Here is a 19,503-nt window from a genome sequence, read left to right on the forward strand (position 1 = left end):
CTTCATAATGGATTTCCAGCATATCATAGTATTTCCAAAAGATCGTGAAGAAATGGAATAAGATAAGTTTATTTTGTTCCAAAAAAATTAAATTCATGCATGATTTCTTCACAATACACATCTTCCATAAACTTTCAGAAGCCTGCTTGTATGCATGGATGTGAAAATTGATTTGCACCAAATGCATCTGGAGTGTACGTCCTTCAGTTTTAAAAATAACTTTTTGCAGGGTGGCTATAAATCTTCATCCTTTAGGACTTCAAAATCTCACAGCGAATAGTGACTTCCAGTGAGAAAGTCGTTACTAGTTTTGCTCAACTAAATGTAGCGCTGTGTTTTTTTGTTTTGTTTTGTTTTGTTTTTTAGAATCAACCTTCATTTAGTTGCCTATTACCATGAACTTTTTCAAAGGAAAAATTAGGATAGACGGTGTGGCAAGATTGGGACGAATGAGTAAGAGCCTTTTAGGGAGTGTGACAAGAAACTTCTCCCTGATTCCAAGAGAACTACCCTCAGCTATGCTACCCCCTGTACTTCCCCTCACTGCGGGAGTAGTGAGCACCGTGTGCCCCCTCACGTTGCTCTACTCCTATCGTCAGCTCTTTTCCACAGACTGTCTCAGCGATCCTCACCACCAGTCCTGGAAGGTGTTGGTGCAGCTCTTCAGTAGAGCCCCATGTTCACTGAGCAACTTTCCAAGTAGTGCCATGCCAGTGAGCTCAGAGCAGAGCCAGACTGCACCACGGACTGGCTGAGGTTGGCTCCTACCGTGGATCAGCCTCCAGCTCAGGCATGGAGAACACAAGAGACAGTGGCTGCCTTCCCGAAATTTACTATCAAGTGGGGAGACACAGAGAGAGAGAGAGAGAGAGAGAAGGGGGTAAGAAAGAAGGAAGGAAGGAAAGAGGGGAGGAAGGAAGGAAGGAAAGAAGGAAGATGGAACCTATTAAGACAATTAAAGCAGGCCAGCGCTGCGGGTCACTTTAACTTTTCTTATTTCTTGCTGCTCACCGTGGGAGCTTGTGGGCTTTTCGCCAGCCAGCCCTTTCCCGGCAAACTACCTACTCTGCCTCACTTGCATTCAATTATCATTGTTTGTTCCACTGAAATGTACAGGCCCCTCCACACTCCTTCATGCAAACATTTTTCTCTCCTTTAATAGAACTCAACCCATTAGGGATCTCCAGGGCATATCCAAAGGGGTGAAATTTGCTAAAACTTCTGAGAGAATTGAAAAAGGGACAGCACCTGCACTTCAAAAATCAACAGACCTAAGAAACAGACACATGTACTCCAAGCAAGCAGGTGTTGCGATAAGGTCCACATTCTGCAACCCACTACAAATAAACACAGCATTTCCTAAAGTTCCCCTTGGATGACCGGTAGGCTTGCAATGCAAAGCCTCCTTCTCCTTGTACAACTGGCTACTTCTAACTCCTAGGCAAAAAGGGATTGAACTAGGTTCAATCCTGCTGCGGCCCCTACCTTTTATCCTACTCTCTCCAAAGATTCCTAATGGAAGGAAAGTATAGAAGAAGCAAAACGTGACCTTAGAGATGCCCAAAAGTGGGACCACGTGGAAAAAGGGAAGATGGGCGGGGTGAAAAAGACAGAAACAGTTTTTCCTCATTTCAGCCTTCAAAGAAATCAGCAGAGGGTCAGGGCATTGTTGAGAATGAATGAGGTGATTATTAAACTGCAAGGAGGAGAAAGGCTGCAGGATCTCTGTGTGAGCCTCAGGGGCTGGCATTTCTGAGTGAGGTTATCCCTTGATTGAAAACAAGGCAGGGGGCCGGCGCTGTGGTGTAGCAGGTAAAGCCGACGCCTGCAGTGCCAGTATCCCATACGGGCACTGGTTTGAGTCTTAGCAGCTCCTCTTCCGATCCAGCTCTCTGCTATGGCCTGGGAAAGCAGTAGGAGATGGCCCAAGTCCTTCAGCCCCTGCACCCAAGTGGGAGACCTGGAAGAAGCTCCTGGCTCCATGGCTTCGGATCGGCACAGCTCCAGCTGTTGTGGCCACCAGGGGAGTGAACCAGCAGATGGAAGACTCTCTCTCTCTCTCTCTGCCTCTCCTTCTCTCTCTGTGTAATTCTATCAAATAAATAAATAAATCTTTAAAAAAAGAAAACAAGGCAGGACCAGAAGGCAGACACTCAGCCAATAATATCCAGTTATTCAGTTTCACTTTGAGCTTCCCTCATGACCAAACACCAAACCCAAGGGACCACAGTGAGGCAGTAACACGTGGCAACAACCAACACAGCATCTGCACACAGCCCCAAAGCATCTGGGGAGATAATGTTGTCCAACAGGAATAGTTAGAATGAAAGAGTTAGAGTATGCGCACACACACTCTAAGGTAAGCTTAGAAACTCTGTCCGGAGTAGGCTTTGGCCGGGTGATGAAGGCGTTCACATCCCACACTGAAGCGCCTGGGCACCACTCCCCAGTCCAGCTTTCTGCTAACACACAGCCTGGAGCCAGCAGTGACAGCTCAAGTGGTTGGGTTTCTGCCACCCACATGGGAGACCTGGAGTGTATTCTGGGCTCCTGATTCTTGCCTTGGCCCAACCCTGTGGTCATCTGTGGAGTGAACCAGCAGACTGGAGTTTCTCTCTCTTCTTCTTCTAGCAGATACATAAATAAAAATTGAAAACAGAACAAAAGTTTACCTTTAGAGAAAGTACTCAAATTCTGATTGAATTTTGAGTAGAATTACACTATCTTTCATTGTTATAATGAGAGATATGAGGCCACACACACACACACACACACACCTATCAGGTAAAGCAAAGAGACAAAGGTACTCTGCTCTCTGCCCTTACCTTCTACTTGAGGCCTTGGAACAATCTCCGGTAACAGAGCAGATGTTAAACAAATCTAAAGTCCTTTGTCTTGGCAGAGGTAATTATAATAAGAAGGGTTTACAGAGTTGACTATTTATTTATTCAGCACATAAGGCATGCGCTAAAGTATTAAAGTGGGAAGGAGGCAGGGAGCGGAGAGTTCTGGTTGCTAAATATTTAGATGAAAGGCTTGGTGGTCGTGCAGCTAGACTAAGTGTCACACCTGAGGTTTGACTGGGAAATGAGACCACCCTCAGGACAGGTCGTTACAGTTCCCAGCCTGAGCTGATGTTGCCTTGTAGAGACAAATCCGCCAAATTAGCTGACTTTCCATTTAGAAATTATTTACATGGATTAAAGTACTGCAAACTCCAAAATCCCTAGACTAAAAAAAACATGTAACTTTCTCTCTGGTTCCCTTCCCCCACCTCCCACAGTGGGAGCAGGAGGAACTCACCCCACTGTGCCCGTGTGGCTATCAGTTTTAGTTAGTGACTATTGTGAGTTCCTAAGGAGAGCTGGGGCTGCAATAACCCCGTGGGCACGTCAGTCATTAGGGTAGCCGCTGACAACTCTGTTCCGAGAGTGCGCCGTGGGCAGATCTTCCTCACCGGCTTGCCCCTTTCCTCGCTCACCCACCCCTGGGGCCTGCCCTACTGGGGCACGTGTGTATTCGGTCCCAATGGGCTGACAGGCATCTCTGGGCAAACTCGCAGGGTCTCCTGGGAGTTCTCACTTCCTTTTTAAATTCTTTAAAATGTATTTACTTATTTGAGAGGAAGAGAGAGACAAGAGAGAGACAGCTTCCATCTGCTGGTTCATTCCCCAAATGACCGAGCAGCCAGGAGCTGGGAACTCACTCCGGGTTTCCCGTGTGGGTGTAAGGACTCAGCTACCTGCGCCATTCTGGGGCCCTCCTGGGTGCCCATTTGTAGGAAGCTGGAATCAGGAGCTGAGCACCCCTGGTGCTCCATTATGGGAGGTAGGCAACCTGCGTGTGTCTCAACCGGCAGGCCCCACAGGCCACACATCCCTCCCTGCCGTCCCTTTCTTAATGAACCATACTCTCACTGCAGGTGCCTGAGCTCCAAAACCAAGAGTCCTCACATCAGCCTGGCCCCAAAGCCCCCCCCCCCCACCTTGTTCCTCTCTGCCATTCGCTCTCTTCAACGTTGAGCCTTTCCTTGTCCCCGGGGACATCTGCAGTCTCTCCGGCTTTGGACTCTCTCACTCCAGGGCCACCTAACACTGATACAGCTGGGGTGAGCTTTCTGAGGACAAGACCCCCTTCTCCCATCCCCCCAAAGGCTCCCCACTACAATCAGGATAAAGTGGGGGCTTATGTCACGAGCTGCAATGTTCTCCACACTGTGGCTCAACATCACTGTCCAGAGTCACAGGACGCCCTCACACACGCCAGCTCCAGCGCCACCAAAGCCTTCCTCCCTCGCTAGCTTCACCCTCACTTTCACGGCTGTAAGCTCTAAGCTGCCCTCAGCACAGCCCCAGGTGAACTGCAGGAATAGGTCAGCATCAGTGGAATGACAGCAGAACCCGGGGGGTGGGGTGGGTACACACTGTAAAAGTCTTTCAACTTTCCATAGTCAAACATCATAAAGGATGAAGAGATGAATCTTTTGGGAGCTGGGCTACGTCAGCTCCACAGAGGTACATGACATGCCAAGAAGTCTTTTTAAAAGACAAGTAATGAGATACAGAGTCCCAGAAAGGCCAGGAGGGAGTACGAGCCACAGGATGCCTAAAAATTATTTGGACTAGGACACAATTACTAAACACTTTAGAGACAAGCCCATATTAAAGTCAGAATACAGAGAAAAGAAGACCTCAACAGGATTGGAAAGGTAAGCTGCTAAGAATCTGCTTTTTTCTTTTTAAGATTTATTTATTTATCTGAAAGTCAGAGTTATAGGCAGAGAGAGGGAGAGGTCTTGCATCCACTGGTTCATTCCCCAAATGGCAGCAACAGTAGGAGCTGTGCCAATCTGAAGCCAGGAGCTTCTTCCGTTTCGCCCATGTGGGTGCAGGGGCCCAAGCACTTGGGCCATCTTCTGCTGCTTTCCCAGGCCATAGCAGAGAGCTGCATCGGAAGTGGAGCAGCTGGGACTCGAACCCGTGCCCATATGGGATGCCACCGCCACAGGCAGAGACTTAGCCCACTCACCAGTCCCAAGAATTTGCTTTTTAAGGTTAACAGAGCTAAGGACACAGCCTCCACACGCACTCCACAGAGGCCTCCAGGTACTGAATTCGAGCAATAAAATAAAGAGCGTGATTTCATGTACAAGGCTGCACCTGTGATATCTCCGGTGGGGGAGGGGCGGCCTCTTAGCACCTCAGTTCCTTTCAGCTATGCTTATGAGGATGATTTCTACAAAGAAAGCATCTGCTTGCAGTCGCCTGAACTGAGGCTGCTATTGCTTAAATCTCCCATCAACCCCATCCTGGTGTTGACCGAGAAGTCTAGGTCTTGGCTTCCTGTCCACCGCCCACTCTCCCCGGCCGATGCAGGCACCGATGCGGTGTCCCTCCAGAGTTCCCTTGCTCACGAGGAGATGCTCCCTGGCTTCAACTCTTCAAAATGTTCTTGGTGCACCCGTGAAAGGCCCATACTATAAAGCCACTGGGGATGCTAAACTAAAATAATCAGGCTTGCTCTCTAAAATGAACATTCCTGGGGCTGGCATGGTGGTGTTGCCGGGTGAGACACCACCTGTGATGCCAGTATCCTGTATCACAGCGCCAGTTTGAGTCTGGCTACCCCACTTCCAATCTAGCTCCCTGCTAACATGCCGGAGAAAGCAGTGGATGATGGCCCAGTGCTTGGGTCACTGCGACCCATGTGGGAGATGCAGATGAAGTTCTGAGCTCCTGGCTTTGGCCTTGACCAGTCCTGGCTGTTGCTATCATTTGGGGGAGTGAACCAACAGATGGAAGAGATTCTCTCTCTCTCTCTCTTTCTCTCTGTCACTCTGCCTCCAGAATGAATGTATAAATGAATATTTACAATAAACCGTACTTCCTGTTAAGAAGGGGTTATTGCCTGTTTACCCTGAGAATTTGGGAGCAAACGCGTCATCCGAGGCAGTAACTGAGCCCTATCCTCTCGCTGTCTTCGCTCCGTGCGTACCCCAGTAGAATGCCCTCAGTTTTCCTCTGCAAAATCACCTTTCCTCAAACAAAGGCAAATTCATTAGCAAAATGCTGTGGCTTTGTTTGCTTGTTTTTGTTGGTAGTGAACCGTTAACCCCGTAAGACCTTCTTCAAACTGTCAGTCAAAGCCCACTCATCTTTATAAAATCAGCCTAGGAGTCTCCCACTGTAAATTGGCTTATAATTGGGTTCATATACAATGAGGGGCCAATAACACACTTCTGGTCAGAAAGATGAACACAGCAGCTTCCTGCTAGGAGCACTGACGATACATCACAGGGCTTCCCCTCCACCTGCAGCAGCCTGGGACACCCATCTCCAAAGTCTGATCAGCCAAAGACCCTGACAAGTGCACAGAGGCCAGTGGAGCCTGCACACCGTCCTCTCCCAAAACTGTCCCCAGGCTCCTTCTGAACCGCTTTCGTAGAAGTCATTTTTCAAGTTAATAAAATGCATTCCCATGGGACGTTTTAAATGCTCCTGTTTTCACTCGTCCCACACCAACTAAGTCAAAAGCAGTTCATAGGTTTCAGGGCGGGGAAGCAAGTACCTCCTTCCCTATTTTCCGATGGGGAAGTTGAGTCCGGGGAGGAGGAGTAAGGTCCCCAGTGTCGCCCAAGGGGTAGACCTGGCACCAGGATTCCAACACAGCGTTGTCAGGCTCCCAAAACAAACCCAAGTCTTTTCCACCAGGGAGGGGCAAGTGCCTGTGAGTGGTGGGTACCACACAGGCAGAGTTACAAACACCGTTCTGTCCTGGCTTCACGGCAGACTGCGCCATCCATCACAACTCACAGGGAAAATAACTCAGAAACCAAGAATGCACCAGGTGAGGCATTTTCTACATGTTACTTCTTTTCCCTGTGCTGTAACTCCCTATCGAAAAAAGACAAACTGTCACCAATCCCATCTCTCAGTGGGGAGCCCAAGGCTTAGGTTTCATTTGTCCAAGGTCACCAACTAGCAAAACTCATAAATACATCGAAGCTTCCCCCCCCCACCCCGCCTCCTTTTTTCCATGACCCCGCGCTGACCTCCAAGGACAGAGGACCCCTCCCAGGGAGCGGCTTCCACCTGCTTCCCAGGCCCAGGTCTCCTCCTACTCCCGCGTTCCCAGAATAACCGCAGCCTGCTTTCCTGGTGGGCTTTCCTTCCTTCGCCCAAGCCAGGACTCCTTGTTCCCGGCACGCTCAAATGGAAGGCATTTGTTCCGTTTCTCCTCTTCCTCCGCACCCACGAAATCAAAACATCCGAGATGTGTTGGTGGGGGGTGCGGGAGGAATGTGCCCCCCCCTCCCACCAAGCAGACCGCGCTGGGAGTGATGGAGGCCCCCACAGCTCGCCGGGAGGAAGCCCTGATGCGACCGCCCCGGTTCGTGCCAGGTGCACTCGGGAGCGCACCCAAAGTATCCCTGAGTCTCCAAACGGAAAACTCCGAGGCAGCCGAAACCATGCCACCCCAATCTCACCCCAATAGGCTTTCTCTCCTCGGCGCTCCCTGCGTCGGAGGGAGCCGGCGAGGCCCGGTCCCGCTGCACCTGCACGACCCACCGGAAGCGGCGGTGCGCACCGACTGGAGACGGCCGCTCCAGGTGAGGCAGCCCCTCTGGGTCAGGAGCACCCTGCCGAATGCCAGCTTTTAAACGCCGCTAGGCTCACGTGACCCGGGCCTATAGGGCCAAAGGTATGTCCCCACCTCCCGTCCTGGTCCGGAATCCTGGCAGCGGCGCCGCAGAGTCAGCACTTTGCATCCTGAAAGAAGCACACAGCTCAGGGCGGAGTCATACAAATTAACAGACAAAGCTCAGCAGCGGGGCCACACACCTGTGGCTTTGTCTGTTTGTTTGCTTTTGATCTTCACTTGCTGCCAGTTTAGCATTTCAAATCATTTCCTCACTCCCGTACTTGCAAGCCCCTTGGTTGCCTCTGGAAATCAATTGGTGTTTCACTCCCACTGCTTAAAAAAAAAAAGCAGGCATTCACTGATGGTCCACATTCCTATCACGTTAATATTGAGTATACACCAACTGCCAGCCTCTTGCCAAGTTCTCTCCCCGCGTTACTGCCTGGAAGTCTTGCAGCAACCAGATGCATTCTGCTCTGCAATTATCCTCATTTTGCAAGAGAGGAACTGAGATTTAAAGAGGTTAAGGAACCCGTGTAGGGTCACAAGTCTTCTAAGTGGCCCGAGTGTCTGTTAGTAACCAACATCCGGCGCTGGGCGCTGAGCCACACGGTGGGAGGAGCAGGGGCGTTAAAAGGGGAGGAAGTTGCCATGGCGAATGGATAAGGTCATCTTTCCCAACAACAACAGTAGGGCCTGCCAGACCCTGAGAGAGGCCCTGGGGAGGATTCCAGCTCAGCCTGCCCTCCAGAGAAGCACAGCTGCCTGAGCGAGCTCAGCCAGCCCACCAACCAGAGGGAACAATGGCTGTTGTTTTTAGCCACTTCCAATTTGGGGTAGTTTGTTATGCAACTGCTGATGACTGAAGGGTGTCTTTGTGGCCCAGAACAGATGACTTAATGTCCCGCAGTCTGGGTTCTCTGGGGAGCAACCAAGGTTCCTCTTCTGTTGGGCTGCCATGAGGACTCCCTGAAGAACCACATTAGCCACTGGGCACAGAGATGCACCCAGAGCCTGCAGGCGTCACTCGCCCTCATACGCCACGCACCAAGAACTTCCACCCACTTATCTCTGTGCAGAATAATTAGCAGGTGGGAAAAGAATTTTTCTTTGAGGCAAAGGTCAGCCCACTTCGCATATTTGCAGAGACAAGAACCAGAGTTGCAATAGAGGCCCAGAAACCAGAGAGCCAGATATTTTAAAGTTACCAACTAACTTAGCCAACTGTGAAGTCTAAACCTTGGCAGTGACGCGAAAGGCCAGGTTCCAGTGCTTAGATGACCTGCTGGTGTCAGGAGAGCTGGTTTCCAACTCCTGGTCTGCCACCTCCTCTTTTCCACAGGGGCTCTCGCCTGTAGGTGCAGCCCAGTCTAGCTCCCAGAAGCAGCCTTGCCACCACTTGGGCCTGGGAGTCTGAAGGCAGAGGCAACACCGTCCACCCATGGGAGCACAGACGCTGGGAGACAACAGTGCTGCTGGTGTGCAGGCCCTCAAAGTGCCACTGTGAGGGCTCAGAGGAGAGTTTGCCGAGATAGGGACACGGGGTGCTGAGTCCCAGTGGGTGTTTGCCTGTGGAGTCTTCACCCTATTGGGAGGACTACAGCCAGACAGCTAGATGGGCGAGCCATCTAGAGGGTCAGCCCTGGCAACAGGCCCTTGGGGCTGCAGACAGGGACAGCTACTGGCCATGGAATATCTGTGGCCAAAATGGGTCCAATTAAATGAAAACAAGTGGTCAAGGTTGTGGTCCAGGAGGTTAAGCCTCTGCGACACCAGCATCTCAAATGAGCACTAGTTCGAGTCCCAGCTGCTCCACTTCCCACCCAGCTCCTTGCTAATGTGCCTAGGAAAGCAGTAGAGGATGGGTCAAGTGTTTGGGCCCTTGCCACCTACGTGGCAGACCAACATGGAGTCCCAGGGTCCTGGCTTTGCTGTGTTCCAGCCCTGACCTTTGCAATCATTTGGGTAGCGTGCTAGCAGATGAAAGATTCTCTCTCTCTCTCTGTCTCTGCCTTTCAATTGAAAAAGAAAGAAAGAAAGAAAGAAAGAAAGAAAGAAAGAAAGAAAGAAAGAAAGGAAGGAAGGAAGGAAGGAAGGAAGGAAGGAAGGAAGATGTATGACTGGCACAACCGTATTTTTAAAAAAGATATTAATCTTATTGCAGTTTTATTCACTTTAGGGATATAGATGCTGCAAGTTACAAAAACATCATTTGAAAGTTTACATTTATTTCCCACTTAGTCTTGTGAAGGCTGAATAACAGATTTTTAATTTCCATTTTTGTTTCAGTGAAAAGTGGTGCACACTGACTGAATAAAGAATTACAGTAACATTCATTAAAACACGATCATGCACTGAATAACCTTCAACAACAGACCACATCCATGCCGATGGTCCCATAAGATTATAATGGAACTGAAAAGCTCCTCCCCCGAGTGATGTCATCTCCAGGGAAACGTGGAATGAAACTCATCACTGAGGTGCTGCCAGTCCTGTCAAAGTATAGTGTGGGGGCCGGCGCTGTGGCACAGTGGGTTAAAGCTCCAGGCTGCAGTGCCGGCATCCCATATGGGCGCCGGTTCGAGTCCCAGCTGCTCCACTTCTGATCCAGCTCTCTGCTATGGTCTGGGAAAGCAGTAGAAGATGGACCAAGTCCTTGGGCCCCTTCACCTGCGTGGGAGACCCAGAAGAAGCTCCTGGCTCCTGGCTGCGGATCAGCACAGCTCTGGCTGTTGTGGTCATCTAGGGAGTGAACCAACAGGTGGAAGATCAATCTTTCTCTCTCTCTCTCTCCCCGGCTCTACCTCTATCTGCAACTCTGTCTTTCAAATAAATAAAAAAAGTCTTTAAAAAAAAGTATAGTGTGGACCATTGTGCACATGCATCTCTGATAATAAATAATGTTACCCACTGGGTAATGCGTTCAGCCAGCTAGCTTTCGTGATTGTTTTAGAGTGCGCTCATCATGAAAGGATGAAAGCACCAGGCCCCGGTGTGCCAGCAGCAGCCTCAGAGAACAAGAACATTCAGACTTCTCAAGTTGGTGAAGCTTCTTAAATTTAATATTTAATGTATTATTTTTATGAGATAACAGATTTTTAAACTTACATTATAGTCTAAGGCTTAGTGGCTCTACCAAATGAGCAGCTTGACAAATAAAAAGTGAAAAGACCACAGTCCAGCAGGAAAATACGCAGGGGCAATAAACAATAATCAAATGCAAAGGTGCTCAATGCCACTCATATCAAGTAAATTTTAAAACAGTCACAAGTTATTGAAGCGGAAAGTGGACTCACATGCTTGGGCCACCCTGCATGGAGCTTTTGGTCCAACAGATTCTGGGCTGTGTACTTAAGAAAAAAGACAGGACAGTCTTCCTCAAGGAACTTACAGTTTAGTTGGGGCTCAGGGCAGAGGGAACAGGTGAAGGAGACCTGTCGATCAATCCCAGAACACAACGTGAGCAGTGCTGTATTTGGGGCTAAGAGAAGTGACTCTGGGGCATCTTGTCCGAGGAGAGGACATGACACTGGCATTAAAAAGTGAACAGCTGGGGCCGATGCTGTGGCTCAGCGGGTTAATGCCCTGGCCTGAGGTCCCAGCATCCCATATGGGCGCCAGTTCTGGTCCCGGCTGCTCCACTTCCAATCCAGCTCTCTCTGCTGTGGCCTGGGATAGCAGTACAAGAGGGCCCAAGTCCTTAGGCCCCTGCACCCGTGTGGGAGACCCAGAGGAGGCTCCTGGCGCCTGGCTTCAGATTGGCGTGGCTCTGGCTATTGCAGCCATCTAGGGAGTGAACCATTGGATGAAGACCTCTCTCTCTCTCTCTCTCTCTCTCTCTCTCTCTCAACTCTGACTTTCAAATAAATAAATAAATCTTAAAAGATATTAAAAAAAATGAACAGCCATTGGGGGGAAAGGAGCAGCCCAAGTGGAAGGTGCCATGTGTACCGGAGCAGGGGCTCTGTTCTAGAATGACCCACTACCCACAGACTGGACTTGTTTGCATGGATGAGGGCTTGACTAAACCTGAAGTGAGGCCATGGGGCCAGACCAAGCTCAGGAAGCACAGAGGCTGATGGCATCCAGAACTAGCAGATTGGGAAATCAGCTCTCTTAGCGAAATAGAGCAGAACAGAACACGGCAGTACAGGACGGACTAGGGCAATAGAACAGGTGTCTCTGTCCCCCTGGGCTGCTGTAACAAGTAACTGAGTGGCTATAAACAATCGGAATTTGTCGTCTCACCAACCTGAAGGGCAGAAATCTGACATCAAAGTGCCAGCAGGGCCTTCTTCTGTAGGCGAAAGCCTCTCCCTTGTGTCTTCTGCCTCTGGTGGCTCCAGGAATTCCTTGCCGTGACAGCACCAACTCCTATCTCTGTCTTTCCAGGGCCTTTCCATGGGTCTCTTCCCAGTGTCGTTCTTCTGTGCACGTCTGTCTCAGCGTCCTGATGAACCTTTTGATGAGGACACGGCTCCTTGTTGATTTAGGGTTCATCCTGTTGACTTGCCTTTAACAAGAATACTTCTGTGAAGATTCTATTTCCAAAAAAGGCCCATTCTAAGATATCAGGGATTGGAACCTCAATGTATGGAATTTGTGGGTCACAAAGAGAGAAAATATCAGTATAGCGTTCTGTGAAACTGTCTGTTTTGGTGTGCATGTGTGTATGTATGTGTGTGTGTGTGCATTATTCAACCATTTTCCAACATTTGGTCATTTGAGTTGCTTCCAATTTTTCTCTATAATTATTTTTTAAATTTGTATTTATTTGAGAGGCAGAGAAAGAAAGAGATGGAGAGAGAGAAATACAGAGACAGAGAGAGGCAGAAAGACCTCTCATCTGCTGCTTCACCCTCCAAATGCCCACAGTGGCCATGACTGAGCCAGGCTGAAGCCAGGAGCCGGGTACTCAATCCAGGTCACCCAAATGGGTAGCAGGGACACAAGCACTTGAGCCATCTGCTGCCTCCCAGTGTGCACAATAGGTAGCTGGAATTGCAAACAAAGCTGGAACTTGAACCCATGCCCTCTGATGTGGGATGCCAGTCTCCTAACCCATCTTAACTTCTGGCCCAAATACCCACACTCCCCTCTATTATTAATTCATTAAGTAGTATTTTCATATAAAATCATATTACATGATTGTTTTCTTAAGAATACATCTGGAAAGCAAAATGACTGAGGTGGAGCTTCTTTGGTTTAAAGAAGAGAGCGGGGCCAGTGCTGTGGTGTGCCCAGTAAAGCCACCACGGCATCCCAAATGGATGCTGGTTCGAGTCCCAGCTGCTCCACTTTTGATCCCACTCTCTGCTAATGGCCTGAAAAGCAGTGGAAGGTGGCCCAAGTGTTTGGGCCCCTGCACCCACGTGGGAAACCCAGAAGCAGCTCCTGGCGCCTGGCTTCAGATGAGCGTAGCTCCAGCCGCAGCCGTTGGTGGCCAACTGGAGAGTGAACCAGTGGGTAGAAGACCTCTCTCTCCCTCTCTCTCTCTCTCTCTCTCTCTCTCTCTCTCCCCGCCTCTCTGTAACTCTGCCTTTCAAATGAATAAATATTAAAAAAAGAGAGAGAGAGAGAGCTCTGTTGGTTAAATCAAGCCGCTTCATTACAGGGTGGAGGTACTGCCTGGAGGAAAGTAATGAGTTGCAGGTGTGTAGAGAAAAGAATCCTTGCAAAAGATGAGGATGTGGACCGAGCATGTGGCAGGCCGTACGTTACTCTCCTGGGACTCCCATAGCAAATGACGGCAAACCGGGGGACTCACAACAGGGGCTTGCTCCCTCACAGTTCAGAAAGGCAAAGTCAAGGGGTCAGCAGGACTGTGCTCCCCACCAAGGCTCCGTGGAGAAATCTTCCCTGTCTCCTTCGGTTCCTAGGAGTCCATGCACCCCCTGCCTTATAGCTGCATCACTGTAACCTCTGCTTCCTCAGGCTTTTTCTCCTGGGTGTGTCTGCCAGTCCTCTCCTCTTCCTGTAGGGACACCAGTCACTGCATTTAGGGACCATCCTATCCTAGCATGGCCTCGTCTTAACTATTTATACCTGCGAAGACCTCATTTCCAAATAGGATCATGCTTTGAGGTTCCAGGTGGAGAGGGGTTTGGGTGTGACACTCTTCAATCCACTGTCCCCATGGAAAGGATGAGAGCACTTAGAGCACTATCTAGGTGCATGGAAAGAATTTCAGGACAGCTGGACATGGGGTTGGCAGAGGACTGAGGCTCTGCATTTCCAATGAATCATATCAGGATACTTCAAAAAGTTCATGGGAAAATGGAATTAAATGATATGTGTATTTTGGTTAAAAAATTTTGAAATCTAGGGCGTAGTGGGCTAAACCAGCACATATGATGCATCCATCACATATTGGAGTGCCAGTGCAAGTCCTGGCTGCTCTGTAGCTGATTCTGTTCCCTGCCAATGCACCCGGGAGGCAACAGAGGAGGGCCCACGTGCTTGGGCTCCTGCCACATACATGGGAGACCCAGATGGAGTTCTCAGATCTCGACTTCAACCTGGACCAGCTCTGGCTGTTGCAGCAATTTGGGGAGTAAACCAGCAGATGAAAGATCTTTCTCCCTGTGTCTCTCCCTCTATCTTAGTCATCCTGTCTTTCAAATGAATAAATAATTCTTGAAAAAAACTCTTTTGAAATCCATTCATAGCTTTCCATAGTACTCATCTTCCATGAACTTTTGGAAGTCTCCCCATCCTGTCCCTGTCTTCCTCATCCATTCTCCAATGGGCAGTGGCTTCTGGAAAAGCAAATGTGATGAACTCCATGAGCAAACTGCCTGGAAAGCACCCTGTGATGAGGGAGGTCATTGCTGGGCGTGCTTCCAGCCTGGCTATGCAGACACAATCGGCAGGAGCATGGGAGACCCACAAAGTGAGTGCACTCTTTCCCTGGAGACGATGTATTCCCTATCCATGCTGCTGACTAAGCATTTCTTTTGGTATAGTTGACAAAATATTTTTAATGCTTTAAAGAGGAATACTTCCAAAACATCTGTCCCCAAATTTTCCTAACTATGATCAAGTTAACAGTTGAGAATCAAAATGCATGATTTATGGAGGAAGGTCTAACTGCTCCAGGGGAAATGTTTAAGCCCCTTTCTTCGATTGAGAATACTCAGTGGTGAGCAAAAGAAGAGATAAGAGACTGTTTAATATTTCTAATTTGTTTGATTTTTCTGAAAGAGCGTCATTCCTCAACCCTTGTGTTCTCTGTATTTACAGATTCCTCAGAGGTTGGATTTATTAGGCCTTGGTGGGTGAGACTGGGTCCTAATCCAGAACCTGATATCAAGTGACTTAGGCAACTTATTTAATCTGTTTTCTCACCCATAAATAGTAAACCTAATATCGGCTACCTGGCAGTGTTGAGATGAATGGGATTAATAAATAAAGGCCTTAATAAATGGCAGCTCTATCCATACTGACAAGATCATATCCAGACCACAGGACTCCTGGCCTCTGTCTGCAATTCTATTCAACGGTCTGTCCAAGATACTGAATTCTATCCGCATACCACACAAAAGCATGTCCCACCCTCACCTATGTCCAGAGCTTTGCAGGTTCCTTATAATCCAATTAAGATGACACAGAGAATGGCTTGTTTACACACCTCGAGCGGTAAATGCAATTCCATTTGTCTAGGTTTGCAGGTTGGACTTTATATCTGCAGCTGCTGCCACCAAGATTAATGTGGAACTGGAACGAAAACAGGAGAACTGATTACAGCGATCGTGCCCCTCTCAGAAGTATGCGTGTGTGTCTCTCTCTGTTCCCCCACACTTGTCAAGGCTTCAAGCATGGCTCCTTTTTAAGTGTCCATGCCTGTCTTCCATGGAGCCACCTCTGGGCTTGAAGACCCAGCTCACTGGCACACCAGCAAGTGAAACGCCGCAGCCGTCCGTGTATTCTCTTGCTCAGAGGGTGCTTTGCCTAAGCAAGGACGTCAGATGCGTCACACCCACACACTTGGAAAAGGGCATGGTGCGATTACAAAAACGGGGGGGGGGGCCAGTCCAGGAAGCCCACAGCTGCTCCGCACCTTCTCCATCAGTGTGGAAGGCTTCAGGACGTGGGAGGTAGGCCCAGATGGCGTGACTCAGCCAGGAGAGCCACACACGTGCCCTGCTCAGCTGCCTGAAGGCTTCAGTTTGCTGAGGAAGGGGTGCCTCGGAAGACTGGCCTCAGGCTCCGCTCTCCAGGGAAGCTGTGGATAATTGCATGGTAATTATTCGTAACAAGTGCTTCCACTCCCAGCCTGATGACCCTGCCCTGGGCTGCCGGCCTCCCTGTGCCTGGTTTTGGGAGGGAACAATGCCACATTCCTCTTCCTCTGTAAGCATCTTCCTCTGACTTCCCAGTGGTTCAGCCCCTCGGGCAGCAGGTGTTCAGCCTCTCTTACAAAAGGGATATTTTCAGTTTCCCATCAGCTGTGGGAAAATGAGACGTTGGTGGGTTAAAGATAAGTGAGAGGATTAGGTTAACTTGCCCACTCCTGACAGCAGAGTGAGCCCTATGTGCCACCAGGAGGAAGAATCAGTGAACCTGTGTAGGGCTTTTAGGATTTGCCCTGCACATTTCAGGTATGTCATCGCTTTTCATTTTCCCTTCAGCCCTGCAACGTACAGATTGACATCGTGATGAGCCTGCCAGTGTGCTGGGGATAGTGTCTGATTAAGGGCGAGGCCTTCATGGGGCTTTGCATCCTCGCTCATCTGCCTGTTAGCTGTGTGACCTTTGCCGTGTGAATTCACCTCTGCAAGCCGTCACCTGCTCCTGTGTGGAAGGAAGACAACACCAACCCTACGGGGTTCGTGGAGATTTAATGAAATTTCGCGCAGAGCTGTTAAGTCAGTGCAACACCTGGCCTGTAGCAGGCGGTTCGGTCACTTCACCAGTTGAAGGAAAGACACTAACAAGTGATAGTCAGAGACAAACAGGATTTGCCGTCTCCCCTTTGTCTCTTCTTTAGATTTTTTTTCTTCTTATGGAAATACAGGCTCACCCAGGTGCCCTGCATACTTGTAAGATAGTGTGCCTGTGCTTAGTTGCAAAATTCAAAGCAGCAGATCCAGAAAAATGGCTCTACTGGGTTGGTTCTACAGCCTCTCCAGGGCTTTGATGAACTTCAAGAACATCACAGGACGAAGGGATTCAAGTCAAACGGGCCAGCTGGACCTCCTGGCAGGGCTGCTCCAGCACTTGCGTGAGATTGCACCTGGCTCTCCACACCTGGCAGCCTTGGCTGTGCTGCTCAGAGCCACCTCCTGCTAACGCCTATGGACTTACAGGACACTCTTTTCCATCTGAGATGGCCAAACCCTGGGGGCACCCACCAGCTGCGAAAGAAAGAGGCTATGAAAGACCAGCCCTAGGATCTTCCTTCCCTGGCTTCTTTAAATCTATTTCTTCATCTGAAAATGTAGGTCCTAAGAACTCACCTACTCCATCTACCCTTCCTGCTCTCCCTGCCCCAGTGGGTGGAGGTGACTAAATGCACTGGGATAGGAAAGCTATACAGTGTGTACCATATGCCACACAGCGATCACTAACATGATGTCAATTGCCTGGGCTGGGTATCTCCCCCACGCAGATATCCAGCAGCCAAAAGAACAGTGAAGGAAGGCCCTTCCTCCTCTTGGAAGAGTGATCCAACACTGAGTTCTTAGATTCTGGGCCCCTTGGCCCAGGGATGGTTAGAAGCATTAATAAGTTCACTCTTTCTCTGTGTACCTAATTGTTCATTTGTTGAGGCCAAAAGGTCAATAGTGAGCAGCCCCACCTGTTCAGCCTCAGGTGAGGACCTGAGCAGGGGTGGGGACATCCATCTGCTGGCTGTATAGTCAGCCAAATCACTGGGTCTGGCCCTGCCGAGGCAACCGCAGGCAGGACCCAACATCCAAGAAATGTATAGCACTTTAAAAACAGATTTATTTACTTGAAATGCAGAGTTACAGAGAGAAAAGGAGAGACAGAGACAGAGACAGAGAAATCTTCCATCCACTGGTTCACTCCCCAAATGGCCGTTAACAGCCCAGGATGGGGCTGGGCCAAAGCCACAAGCCTGGAACTCCATCCAGGTCTCCCATGTGCTTGGCAGAGGTCCAAGGACTTGGGCCGTCTTCTGCTGCTTTCCCAGGTGCATTAGCAGGGCACTGGATCTGAAGTGGAGCTACCAAAATACAAATAGGTGCTCATTTGAGATGCAGGTGTTGTAGGCGGCCGCTTAACCTTCTGCACCACAATGCTGGCCACAAGGCTAATTTTAAAGTTGATAAATTTTTTGGCCCTTGAATGATATTATAAATATCTAATGGCCCTTGGGAAAAAAAAAATGTTCCCCACCCCTGGAAGCTGCCATCATGGTGGGAACACATGAGAAAAGAGAGAACCCATCATCAGACAGAGATGGCATCCTCCAAACCCTTCCAAGGTCATGACCTCCATCTCCCTAAAGGCCTGCTGCTTGATCCTACCTCCTAAAGGTTCCACACCTCTTCTGCATTGCCAAACTGAAGACTAAATCCAGCAGATGAACACCCAGGGGAAAAACCCACATGAAAACCATAGTGATAAACTAAGTACTAAGACCATTATCAAATAAATGAATTATAAGTCTCTTTCCAAAGCAATAGAGGAAGACAAGGACCAAAGAAGAGAAAGAGATGAAAAGGGGCTTGAGAACTTACTCTTAGCTAAAGCCATGCTGAGTATATCACACACATTGTCTCATTTAGATCTCACCATAACCCTAATGGATGCTATTCTATTCCTCATTTTATCAGGGAAGTAATGCTGCTGTGGATTCGTTCTGAGAGGAGGAGCGTGGTGGGGGGCAAGAGGTGCGGAGTCACCACACAGACCCCGGGAGTCAGTGAAAGCAGGCCAGAGGCGAGCAGCCTGCAGACTCGTTTATTTCAGTTGCTACAGCTGCTTGTATAGCCAAGGTGGCCAATCCATTCAAGGGGTAGTCTATGCCCTAACCAATCACAGCCTGTTGCCAGGCAGTTTCCAAAGCCATCCAATCACAGCCTGTTGCCAGGCAGGCTCCATTGTCATGTGGTTTCCGAAGCCATCCAATCACGGCCTGTTGCCAGGCAGTTTTTGTTGCCAACAGCCATCTTGGCATGACCTTCTCATTCAGCACAAAATAACAGAAGAACAGAGATATTCAATCATTTGTCCAAGGCCAAAGGACCAGAAGTAAAATTCAAACCTAGGTACATCTAATACAAATTCCCACCCTGCCCTCTGCTCTTACATCTGTTTCACAGGCTCCACTCTCAAGTTTAAAATAAAAGACTTTGGATTATTCATATCATGGCCTTGCTTCCCTGTTTTTCAATCCTGTCCCTTTAGCAAGGTCAAGTGTGGAGCAGGTACTTTCTCATCTGGGCCAGGAGGGTAAGCTGATTGGAGAGGGCAGTTGACAAGTCTCCCCTTGGAGGTGATTTCTTCTAGAGAGCAGGGCAGCTGGAGGGGGCGTTTCCTAGATGCCCTCTGTCTTTCCAAGCAGTCCTGGAGTCCATCAGGGTCTGAATGCTGGACAACAAGACTTGAGCTGACAGATGACAGAAGGCTACATGCTCCAACAAAGTCCACCAAGCCATCTCTATTAGATAGAAAACTTTTTCATATTCAGTCTGGCTCCCCACTACCCACCCCTTCAATCTAAAGAGGGCTGAGGCATAGGACAGTGAAGCATGATGAGATGGGGGAACGTTCAGGTGATGGGGGCAAGGGAAGACCTTGGTTAGGCAGCACTGAAACCTCAAATACAGGGTACTTAAGAATGTTCTTGGGAAAATGGGACCACAGTGTTTGTTTTGGTGCAAAACAGCTTTG

The 19,503-nt window shown here is 49.2% G+C and overlaps 1 protein-coding gene and 1 long non-coding RNA gene across 13 annotated transcripts in view; both read right to left on the reverse strand.

Annotated features, from left to right (window-relative positions):
* Window positions 1–8,196, reverse strand: part of CPVL (carboxypeptidase vitellogenic like) — a 134,604-nt gene extending 126,408 nt beyond the window's left edge. For 2 of the 10 annotated variants that reach the window (XM_089316059.1, XM_008261576.5), the window contains exon 1: window positions 7,714–8,194. In XM_089316059.1, the coding sequence (XP_089172185.1) occupies window positions 7,714–7,768 (55 nt within the window). In that variant the 5' untranslated portion in view covers window positions 7,769–8,194. Of the gene's footprint in view, window positions 1–7,051; window positions 7,374–7,486 lie in introns of those variants that run through there. The other 8 variants (XM_089316053.1, XM_008261573.5, XM_089316054.1 and 5 more) reach the window with 8 other exon arrangements.
* Window positions 8,197–10,251: 2,055 nt separating this feature from the next.
* LOC149121765 (uncharacterized) lies at window positions 10,252–17,108 on the reverse strand. Of its 3 annotated transcripts, XR_016222984.1 has the most exons (4): window positions 15,701–17,108; window positions 15,272–15,357; window positions 11,894–12,154; window positions 10,252–10,383 (listed from the first exon to the last, which is right to left on the reverse strand). It is a non-coding gene; the product is annotated as an uncharacterized LOC149121765 (long non-coding RNA). The 3 variants fall into 3 exon arrangements; XR_016222983.1 differs by lacking the exon at window positions 15,701–17,108 and having other exon boundaries at window positions 15,272–15,646; XR_016222985.1 differs by lacking the exons at window positions 15,272–15,357; window positions 15,701–17,108 and adding an exon at window positions 13,409–13,647.
* Window positions 17,109–19,503: the final 2,395 nt, after the last annotated feature.

The sequence above is a fragment of the Oryctolagus cuniculus genome, chromosome 16 (assembly GCF_051225735.1).
Source record: "Oryctolagus cuniculus isolate XC-2025 breed Fujian yellow rabbit chromosome 16, ASM5122573v1, whole genome shotgun sequence".
NCBI lineage: Eukaryota > Metazoa > Chordata > Mammalia > Lagomorpha > Leporidae > Oryctolagus > Oryctolagus cuniculus.